General features: G+C 39.2%; 1 protein-coding gene across 9 annotated transcripts in view; it reads right to left on the bottom strand.

Annotated features, from left to right (window-relative positions):
- Nucleotides 1-1,165: 1,165 nt before the first annotated feature.
- Nucleotides 1,166-11,910, bottom strand: part of LOC108900072 (protein Aster-B) — a 66,450-nt gene continuing 55,705 nt past the window's right edge. For 7 of the 9 annotated variants that reach the window (XM_018700894.1, XM_051068395.1, XM_051068397.1 and 4 more), the window contains 4 exons: nucleotides 11,814-11,895; nucleotides 10,290-10,397; nucleotides 7,604-7,724; nucleotides 1,166-5,403 (listed from right to left, as the gene is read on the bottom strand). In XM_018700894.1, coding sequence (XP_018556410.1) covers nucleotides 5,314-5,403; nucleotides 7,604-7,724; nucleotides 10,290-10,397; nucleotides 11,814-11,895 — 401 coding nt within the window. In that variant the 3' untranslated portion in view covers nucleotides 1,166-5,313. The remainder of the gene's footprint in view (nucleotides 5,404-7,603; nucleotides 7,725-10,289; nucleotides 10,398-11,813; nucleotides 11,896-11,910) is intronic. The other 2 variants (XM_018700895.1, XM_018700899.1) reach the window with 1 other exon arrangement.

The following is an 11,910-nucleotide window of genomic DNA, read 5'->3' as shown; positions in this document are numbered from 1 at the left end:
ACCAGGTAATGAAAAGCTAAGCACGCCTCCTAGTGGTTATGACTATAAACAACTCAAAGATGTTATATTTACCTGGTGTACACTGTAATATTTGGAAAAATCTATAAAAATTCTTTATTTCCAAAAGAAAGTTCTTCTTTGCACAAATGTAAATAGACAATGTTTCCATACAATATTTTACAGAGAAGTGTGTTTGCCATCTACCTGAAACACTTTTCTTACAAATATAAATCTGCAACAATGTATTCAAATGTATCTTTGGAACAATTGGAGTAATTTCTTTAGATTTAATTTGATAACCAAGTACAATCCTTCATGTAACTGTAAAGCACATTGATGATATCCTCTGACTTGCACTACATATGTATAAACTGCGCACATTAATACATCCCTGATCACTGTCACTGCACAGTGTATATGCAGTACTCTACTGCAGTAGTCTCTACTTTCAGCTCTATTTGTGATTTTATATCACTTCTCTTATTAGTTTGTTACCTACCTACCTATCTTTCATCTATCTGTCTGTCTGTCTGTCTGTCTATCTATCTATCTGTCTGTCTGTCTATCTATCTGTCTTTCTGTCTGCCCGTCCGTCTGTCTATCTATCTATAAAACACACAGTCACTGGAGGAGTGAGAGTGAATTTCATCTTGCAGTATCAGTACAAGAAGTACAACAAACCAGCTACTAGTGACTGAGCATCTTTAATCCCAGTGGTAACCAGGAAAGAGTGACTGTGAAACAAATCAACAAATGACACATTCGCACATGCTTCATACGTTTATTCATTCCTCTGTCTTGAATCACAGGCCTCTTAGAACACTCTTTTTAAAAACACGTTTTTCTTCCTCAATCCACTGCCAGCGTGGTTTGAGCCGTTATAACCTCTACTCTTCAACAATATACATGGTCATATGTGTACAGTGTTTAGATTCATATACACAGACCAGTATAGGCTTTGGGAGTATATAATGCTCCACTACCAAGTGAGCTGGATCAAGGCAAGATGAAAGAACTACTGCAAGCGAGTGTGTGTGTGTGTGTGTGTGTGTGTGTGTGTGTGTAATAGAGAGAGAGAGAGAATGATTGCTGAGAGTCATAGAAACACAACGTTAGATAAAACCTCCACATTGTATTATTTTTAAAGGATCAGTGGAAGCTTCAGTCAACCTGTCCTCTTGATAAGCAGCAGTTTCTTTTATTTCATGGAATGCACCGCAAACAGATTTGTCACTTCATACTATAATATTTAAGCAACATTGTGACAGACATTTGGAGATCAAACTTTAAACTGCATTCAGCTGAACTTCAGGATTTAATATTTAGGGCCATTTACAGCGTTTCATACTCATGCATTGAAATGAAACCTCAATTACAGATTACTTACTGTAGTACTTACTGCTAGCATTTAAAGAATAGCCATGCATTTCATATACAGTAGATGAGCCACATGGCTGCACTGTTGGAGATTCCACTGATAAACATCATCTCAACATCTGCATGTCTTTTGAGTAGAGTAGGCTCTGAGGGCAATGTAGCACAGTAAACGCTCTGATTTGGACAACAGCTTTAAGGTTGCAATGTAATGACGGCAAAACAATAGTGCATATATTATTTACATAGGTTTTATAAGATAAGATTTGATAAATTACATCATTGCTTCTTGGACAGAGGGAGTTCTCTTGTTAATGTCATGGTTACTGTGAAGTGAGGTAAAAACATCTCTGGTATTAATCTGGTATTATGTGAGTTAGAGCAAAGAAATGTGCATTCACTTTGTACAAATATCCAGGTACAAGTAAACTTTTCTACACTTCACTAAGCTTTTCTGCAAATTCATACTGAATTTGCATTGTACTTAATAATGTCATATCATCTCTGCACACTCAAGACCCCACACATTTCTCAAAGATGGTTAAACTGCTGCACACTAATGGAGATCTAATTTAAAAATGATTAGTGCTGTCAGCTCAGTGCTTCAGGCATGGACATCTTTAGGTTGGTAACAGTGACTCCTTTTCACATTTCTGTAATGGCTTTAAGTGTCCTCTTCTCTCTTACACCATCTAATAATAATAATAATAATAATAATAATAATAATAATAATAATAATAATGTGATGTCTCCTGGTATATTTTATATATTATTTTTCACACAAGACTTTGATACTAATGCTACAACACTGACCTCAAACAGTTCAGTTAAGGGTGTGATATATGAATGTACCGTTCTCATGACTGAATGATTACATTTCTGCAGATGATGGCAGAGACCAAGTCCTTTCACTGGGACATGGACATATTTTCTGGAAAATAGCACTAACACCCAACAAATGTAGCTTATTTAAATATAAAAGCTAACACCAACATTCTGTGAACAGTGTAGTGTTTTGTTAGATAAACATTCCTCAAAGGCAGACATTTTTGGGATTTAAACACAGAGCCACATTTTTCTCAGGAAGGAAATAAAATTGGAGTCAAGTTAGAAAGGACATAGCTCAAAGGAGAACCCTGACACCTGGCTCTCCCTCAGTGTAACTTAAGGTGGTGTTTATCATGGTAAATTGCTGCTGAATGTGGAGCACTGATCTTATCTGCACAACCTCTTATTTATTGGCCACAGTCATTGATATTTTTGATGGGTGGGCCACTTTAGGGTAGAACAAGCTGATCACCTTGAGAAGGACATGTCAAACGTGTTCTCAGTAACCTATTTAAACATGAATCAGACACAACATAAAATGTCATTTGGAATTGTCTTTGTGTCTGTCTGATGAATGCAAGTGTAATATATACAATATACCAATACAGGGCAGGTTAACAAACCCTAAAGTCTCTGAGATGGTAAACTGAGTTTTTAAACTGAATGTTAGAATGAGTAAGTTCACCTTCAAGTGAAGAAAGCCATCAAAATGGAGCTCCAATACTACTATTGTCTGATATCCAAAACACAAATACAGATCTTGATAAAGAGCAGCGAAAGAATCTATGTTGGAATGTCAGTAAGATAATACATTTAGGTTTTACTCAGTGTAGTAACCTACACCCATAACTTGCCAGATTTGGTTTTCAGACTTTCAGGTCTGTGAGTGGAGTTTGTGACAGTGCAACCAAAACAATGAGCTAAAGTTTAAAAAAACTCTGCACAGTTTGGTGATACATCTCTGTGAGTGAGTGTGTCACACTAAACAAAAAGAACAAATTCATTAAGTTTTCAGGAACTCAAATGTTGGGTAGACCCCTGACAGTGTTGGATTTGATCACCACCCATTACCATAATTACTGGATTCAGATCTGGTGACTAGGGAGGTCACTGAAGTTCACTGAACTTACTGTCATGTTCATGAAACCAGTCTGTGACATGGAGCATTATCCTGCTGGAAGCAGCCATTAGAAGATGGTAAAGATGGGCCAGTTCAGAAAGGTAGTGCACATTCAGTGTCACTGTATCTCATAAGTAGCTTGCTCAATGGCTGAACTGTTGACTGTCAGTAAATGTAGAATTTTTACATGACACTCACATGAATTCATACAATGCACAGAAATGTCTTAAATAAGGTTGACTATCCAGAACAGGATGAAGCTGTTGGCCTGTGAGCCTCGGCGGTGATAATGAATCAGTGGAGATGTGTCAGAGTAATTATCAAACAACTGAAATGACATTAATGGTTGAATGTGAGGTGAGCAAAACATTTTTTTTATTCCCTGGCAACACATCAGGAACCTTCAGGCTGTTTTAATGGTTGAATGTGAGGTGAGCAAAACATTTTTTTATTCCCTGGCAACACATCAGGAACCTTCAGGCTGTTTTCTTTGCATTCATTCTCTGTACTTGCGAATCAACTCCTCCTGATCAACATACATCATCATACATCAATGCTCCAGCTGGAGTTCAACATAAACTTACAACATAGAGTCACAAAAGTATGGCACAAGCTCTCAGGGATTCCAGCCCTGATCTGCCAAACACGCCCTGTAGAAAATAGCCCTGACTGTAATATACATAGTAAAAATCATTTAACACACACACACACACACACACACACACACACACACACAGTTAAATTTAGATTCCTCATAGTCCTGCTGAACAATAACAAAGGGATGCAGCAGCTGTTGGAGTGTCATAAAAAAGACAAAAAGATACACACACGCACACAGTACACAACATTAAAACCACCTCCCTAATATTGTGAAGGTCTCTGTTTTAGTGACCTGGACTCCACAGACCTCTGAAGGTCTCCTGTAGTATCAGGTTCTAAGATGTTAATATCAGATCCTTGAAGACCTGAAAGTTGTGGAGTGGTGCATCCATGGATCAGACGTGATTTCCCAGCCCACTCATTGAGACTGGGATCTGGAGAATTTGGAGGCCAAGTCAACACCTGGAACTCTGTCATGTTCCTCAAACCATCCCTGAACAGTTTTTACAGACAGGGAGCACTGTCCTGCTGACGGAGGCCACTGCCATCAGGGAATATTGTTGCAGTGAGGAGGTGTACGTGGTCAGAAACAATGTTTAGGTAGGTGGTACAGGAGCTCTTCTGTGGGATTGGTCCAGCTTTCACTCCCCACATGCATCAGTGAGCCCTGGGAGTCCAGGAAACTTTCAGAACTCTGCACAAAACCTGGTGTTTTGGAGAAGCACTGACGCAGTTGTCTAGCCATTAAAGTTACTCAGATCCTTATCTTATGCTCGTCCATTTTTCCTTACTTTAAGAAGCTGCTGCCTGGCATATCCCACCCCCTGATAGATACCATTCAAATGAGATGATCATTGTTATTCACTTCATCTTTTAATATTGATGATTATACACATACAGTGCATTCAAAAAGTATTCACATCCTTTCACTATTTTCACATTTTATTATGTTGCAGCTGTACACTAAATTAAAAAAAAAAAAGTTTTTTCTACCATCAGTCTCCACTCAATGTAGACTGATGAAGGGAAAAAAATACTAATTTTATTTTAGCATACAACTGCAACATAACAAATAGTGAATAAAGTGATGGGGTCTTTCTAAATGCACTGTACATATAATCAGAAGCCAGAACACACTGCATGTTCTGTTTCACTCTGATCTTTGTCTGTATCTGACAAAACTCACAGGAAAACCTTTGAGATGCAGCATTGTGAGGAATATGAAGCTGGGCAGGTGGATGAACAAGAGAGAGGTAGGGTTCCAACAGATCCTGCTCATGATCTTATCTCACCGCAGGATGCGTTGTGAAGTGTGGCCATGTTCTCTCTACAGGCTCAGAAAAGGTAGGCTGAATATTGCACGTGATGTCTGCAGTCCTTGAGAATATCGATTAGTGATAATGATTTCTTTTTTTTTCTGACTCAGAGTTGTAGTCCCTGATGCTGATGCTTTTATGGAGGTTCAGAAGGGACTCTCTCAGCTGAATGAAAAGGCAGGAGAGAAACAAGTTAAACAATATCAGTAATGAAATGTTCAAGATCACAATTCTCACTGACTGAGCTGTTCCCACCAGTTTCCACATGAGTATGGACACAGACGATTAATCTGGGAAGTGATGCATGAGCTGAAATCCCCCAACAGCACTGGATGTCACACCATGATGTGCATAACGTACTGAGACTTTTCAGTGTACAATGCATGATGTCACAGTCATATAAACAGAGCTAAGAAAAAAAAAGCCACATGTATTGTTTTGACTAAAACCCCTCTGCTTACTTACATATAGGATTGATTTTAATGATTGGTTTAGATTTAGTCTCTTTTTTAATGTTTGGTTTCTCTCTCTCTCTCTCTCTCTCTCTCTCTCTCTCTCTCTCTCTGTCTCATCTTTGGTAAAGAAATGAGACGGGAATCTGAAAGGGGGGACTGGTGGTGTGGGTGGATGAGGAGTTGGGGTCGGGGGATGGGGTGAGGTATACAGGAAAAAAAAGGTTTTAATTTTTTTTCTCTCTTTTTCCCTCTGCCCTTTATTTCTCCTTTATTTTGTCTCTCTCTTCTCCTTTTTTCCTTTATCCCCTTCTTTTTCTCTCTCTTATTTACAAATCTAAAACCACAAGGTACAAAAAAGGCAGTCTTGTATGTCCACGGGTGTACTGCATGTCTACAATGTTTCGTATGTCTTCTTATGTGTGTAGTGTATGTTCTTCTTTCTTAAGGCTCCAGCCAAGTTTCAGTTTATCTAAACCTTTTCTATTGTGTGGAGCTTTAATGACAGAAAAAGACACCAGGAAAAATAACTTCCTTTTGATGTTTTGTTTATTGCTAGTGGAAAGAGCTATCTTACGCTATGCTCCCCACAGTCTTCCACACATAAATATGTCCAACTGCCCTGAGATCTAGTGTCTCAACCAGCAACACCGTTTACATCATTCTCTTGCTCATCAAAACCACTCAGCTGCTTGTGTTTTGTCATTCGTGGAAGATGTCCCTGTGAAGCATTCAAGTCCTCTTTTTCAAGGTGTTTTATTATTAAGGGTTTGATTTAAGGCCCTTTAAAAGTTATTTTCATCATTATCAAGGTCTTAAGTCAAGCCATTTGGACACAAAGCCAAACACAACTTTTTTTAAAGGCATTTCCATCTTAATTTGCTAGTTGAAATGAGAGGCAGGGGAGAGAGATATCCTGGACTGGATTCGAACCTGTGATGCAGCGAGGACTCAGCCTTTATACATATGCATATGGGTTTTATCAGGTGAACTACTGGGCACCCCAAACAGAACTTTTCTACGAAAAAAAAGATGCACATAAGTTTACTATCTAAATCATTACTTATAACCAACTAGAAGTGCGTGTGTGTGTGTGGTGATGCATTTCTCTGCAGAGACCCACCCTCTGCCTGTATTCTCTTACTTTGAGCTTATTTCGCTGCATGTGTTCAGAACTCTTCTGGGCTGCAGCCTTTGGGCAGTGGGTTTGTAGCCCCATCCAATAACACTGCACAGAGCGTGAAGCATTATATAAAAGCAGTGACCAGGTTACATTGTTGTCTCCATCTCTCTCCTCTGCTCTTTGTCAGTGTCACTGACGTATAAAGAGCTGCAGGTCTGTGTCTGTTTGACTGAGAGTGGTGCTGAGCTTGGGCTGCATTCATTCAAATCTGGGAGTGCAGCACTTTCCCACAAGGTGGTGTGCAAGAGAATAATGCTTTATTTCTCACATTCACTGCTTTGTCTTTGTTAATGCCACACATTGAGCTGGGGAGGAGGGGCCAACTTTGAATGGAGTGTTTACAAACCGGAACCACCAATTCCTGCATAGTAGACCTTTAATGGGGTGGCTGTGGCTCAGGAGGTAGAGCAGTTGCTCACCGGTGGTTCGATTCCCGGCTCCTCCAGTCCGCATGCCGAAGTATCCTTGGGCAAGATACTGAACCCCAAATTGCCTCCGATGTGTCATCAGTGTGTGAATGTGTGTGTATGTACTAGAAAGCACTAATGTATAGAACAAGTGCTGTATAAATGTGTGTGAATGGGGTGAATGTGATCTGTAGTGTGAAGCGCTTTGAGTGGTCGAAAAGACTTGAAAAGTGCTATATAAGTACAGCCCATTTACCATTTAATAACTGCAAGGATATTGTGGTGCTGTACACTTACACACTGTGTTTGACTTGCTGTCTCACCTCATCCAGCAGCAGCACTGATGATTTGATTATCTCTCTCCACTTCTGGAGCTCATTGTCATGGTAACGCTGCTGGGAGTCCAGGAGTTGTACCCATTCCAGCTGGGTCTGAGGAGTTCTGCTGATGAGACACAGGCAGACTGATGTAAATAAAATACTGACAGCATGCAACCAGACACACACAGGACAGTTTAGGACAGACCTAAAGTCGTTTGGTTTTTTTCTAAACAGAATCTTATCAGGCTGGAGCAATCTGGCCAAATGAAGGTCAGATATCTTGGTATATAATACACCATTTCGACTGTATATGTCATTTGAATAAGAACATATAATATTATATAATATTATAATACTTACCTGTTCTTACTGGTACTAAATGTATGTACAGTGGGACAAATGAGTAACAATTGGGAATTTTAGAGGAAAGGAGAAATAAATGATACTGTTAGTATTTTGTAAGCACTGGGTACCTATAGGGTACAGTACTGGTAAACAGAGACAAATAGTTGACAATAACATCATGCCCTGCCTCTTCATCATTTTTCACAGGTGTGCCGTTGGCAGGAAAGCTAAACCCACAGCCCAGGAATTTATCATTATTTTTCATTAATGTGGCAAACATGCATAAATAATTTAGAGAATTTGACAAGCATTCACTGTAAGAGGGGCACTACTTTCCTTTTGGAAATTAATTGATTAATATTATACTAGGCTCCAGCCCCCCTGCGACCCTTGACGATTAAGCAGTATAGATAATGGATGGATGGATGGATGGATATTATACTGCTTATCTGTAAGGATAATGGGGCTGGAGCCAGCTGATATTGGGTGAGAGGTGGGATACACCCTGGACAGATCAGCAGTCTGTCACAGGACTGACATATAGAGACAAACAACCAGTCACACCCATATTTACACCTACAGACAATTTTGAGTCACCAGACACCATGTGTTTGGACTGTGGGAGGAAGCTGGAGAACCTGGAGAGAGCCCACACAGATACAGAGAGAACATGGAAACTCCACACAGAAAAGCCCCAGGTGGACCAAGGTTCAAGTCTGGAACCTGCTTGCCACCCATTAATACTAATATTAATATTAATATTGATAAAAGCAATAGTCAAATCTCCAATGTATAGATGAAGTCTTTTTGGATAGACTGAACTCATTTTTATTCTGGAGATTCTGAGTTTACTCCTACAGTCACTGTGGTCTTGTTTCCATTAGACTGAATGGCTGATCTGGAGTTAGAAAGAAAGGCTCTTCTGTATGCTTCTTATCCTTGGATGATGAGAAAATGGGACTGGATGGGGGTTTAGCCATGGACATGGAAGGGACATTCATGTGAAATTCAACATTTGATGTGAGGATGTAACCTATTATTTTAGCTACCTTGTGTTATTGTCACTTTAACCAATACACAACGCTCTTAAAGCAATATACTGGAACGTTCTCGCTGTGAGGCAACAGTGCTAACTGCTGCGCCACCATACATAGGCCTGTTTCTATTTATGCCAAACTATTACAAGAGTTTAAGCCATTTTAATGGAAGTGTAAGTTTCCTTTAATTTGATGCCTATGGGTTATGTAAGGTAGTAAGATAAGAGGACTCTGATTATCTGAAGTATAATAAGGATAGATAAGCTCAATTCCAGCAATTCATAGAATAGTGGATATAAATATTAAACTGCTACCAACCCTGAATAGATTCTCCTGAGTTGTTACAATTACTGTAATCATTTGCTTTTACTGTGCAATTATGAAGTAATAAAAAGAATGAAAAGAAATACTGTGTTCCTCTGCACATCAATAAATATTCAAGTTTAATTTATAAATGTAGTTTGTATTTATTAATGTGCAGATCCTCATCCACCTTCATATAGGGGAGAGTGGGTAAGTTTACTCACCCCCGGTACCTAGGCAGCACTACAAATCTGTTGTCATGCAATCATAAATTCTGCAAGCACCCTTCATTTCACTTTGGCTGTGATGGAAAGAAGCTCATGGTGGTGTGGTAAATATGCTAAGAAAATACAGGAAAAGATCAACACTAGAGCAGCTGCTGAGGTCAAGGGTGGAAAATCCATAGGAGCAGTGGCAAAAGAGAGAAAGATCAACAGGTCAACCCTGTGCATGAAAATGAAAGAGGAAGTGAAAACAGTGGGGTAAGTTGGGGAGAATACACCTACTTGTGTGGTGTCAAGTCCCATCCACTCCAAACTGCACTTCAATGTGACAAAAATTACATCCATGTCCAATTATTCTGTGATCGATTTGTGATTGTAGGCTACAGTTACAGTTGTATTCCCCCTCTGTATTTGATGGGTTGAAATGTTGAATCGAAGAAATATTGAACAGATGATGTGTGAGAACTGTTTCACATTTTCTTTTAAAATACTAAACTTGGATTTGGTTTGTTATATATTGTCGTAAGATACCTTTAAGATCTTCTTTTGTTATGCTCAGGTTTTAACTGGAAAAAGTCAATTGATCAATCTACTGCCAGGTGGCTCAATTTGTCCACGGACTTGGATCAACTTACCCATAAGCTGGGGCAAGTTGAGCCATAAGACCTCTTATTTTTATTTATTTATTATTTTTGATAAGTCATAGTTTCATTGCCCTTTGTCATAGATGTATTCTTATCATTTCCATTGGCAGAAGACTTCCTGAAAACATGTGGTTACCTCTCTTGTGCTCTGAATCCCTGGGCTGCAGTGAGACTCTGTGTGGTGTACTCCAGCATCCACAGCTTGTGAAACAACATCACATTGAGAAATACCAGCAGTACCAGGCTAGAGCGAGAGAGGGAGAGAAAACACAGAGAGACTGTATATCAGAGCCTCATCACTTAAAGCTACTTACTGAAATGAATCGGCCCATGGCTGAAATGAAGGTACCTTACACAGATCCTTTGGAATGCAATTGAAGAGGAACAGAGAAACAAGTAGATTGCAACAGAGTGCAACACAAAAACAAAGCAAGAAAGAAGTGCACATTCCTAAATATTCATGGTGTGTCAGAATACTGAAAACAAAAACAGTTGACAGTAGGTGCTGATAAGAAATGTCAGAAGAAGTGACTTTATCTCAGTGGAAGTGCTCATTAGTAAATCAAAAGAAAAATAACTGACATCAATCAACTCAAATAAAAATAACTTAAGTTGTCAATTGAGCAATTGCTAAATATTCTTTTTTTCAAACATTACAATTTTCTGGTATCTTGTAGATGAAACTAATTCATTGAAAAATCAATCAGATAGCTGTCATTGCTTGGATTTCACTGATATGTTGATTTCCTGATCAGTTAAAGTGACAACTGACAACATTTTTAGCATTTTAACTTCTCCTTATGAAGTAAATGTTGATTGCACAATGTACTGGCTGTAGAGTATTAAGACAATCACAGTTCAGTGCAATTCTGCCAGCCACCTGGTGTGGATTTTCACAGAAAGACTCCATTTATAGCACAAAGGAAACGCTTCTGCCACTGATGAACCAAAACAGAAAGAGGAGAAAGTTTTTGTTTCCCCAGTAACAGTAGCTTTCTCCAGGTAGTGGAAATGGAAATCATTGGGACAACTAGGGTAACTGGAAACTCTTCCCAGCAGGAGACAAAAAGCCCCAGTGACGGAGGAGGCAAAGAAGGTGAACAGGAAGAGTGATAGAAAATGTAGTTAAACAAGAGTGATGGGCATTAACCAGATGAAGAAAGCCACGGTAGGTTTGGGACAGAAATTCAGCCCTGGACTTATCCATCTGGACAGACTTCATGGATTTTTTTATGGTCCACCAGCCCATCAGGATTTGTCCTTGTGGTCCCTGTGACCAGTCTGCCTATGGAGAGAGCTCCAGGACTTTAGAGGGTTCAAAACTGACAGTCAGTTGGCATTATTTCTACTAGATCAGTAAAGAACACATCTGCCCACTAAAAACCAACTCTGTCTTTATCACAGCTCTGAGATCAGGGTTTCTAGTTCAAATTGAAGTAGTTGTTACATTCAGAAACATTCATTGTCCTTTTGATAATCTAAACAAATAACACGTTTTCTGGTGGTGACCTTTCTAAAATGAGTAGTGGTGAAGCTCACTATATTCTACTCTCTTCTTTTTCTGGTTGCCATTTTAATGGAGGAAACTACTTGTGTGATAAAACATAATCTATTGACACTCAGGGTGTAATGACAAGATACAAGCAATACCACAACTCACACAAGGCTGATGAGAAGCAGTAGTTTAGAGAAAAGTGCAAGGCCTCCTGAAGTATCAGGTGTGTGTCTGGTCTGCGTGGAACCTATAAGAGAAAAAA

The sequence above is a fragment of the Lates calcarifer genome, unplaced genomic scaffold (genome assembly GCF_001640805.2).
Source record: "Lates calcarifer isolate ASB-BC8 unplaced genomic scaffold, TLL_Latcal_v3 _unitig_4509_quiver_412, whole genome shotgun sequence".
Taxonomy (NCBI): Eukaryota; Metazoa; Chordata; class Actinopteri; family Centropomidae; genus Lates; species Lates calcarifer.
The sequence above is the reverse complement of the archived record's forward strand: the minus strand, read 5'-3'. Positions and strand labels throughout refer to the sequence as shown.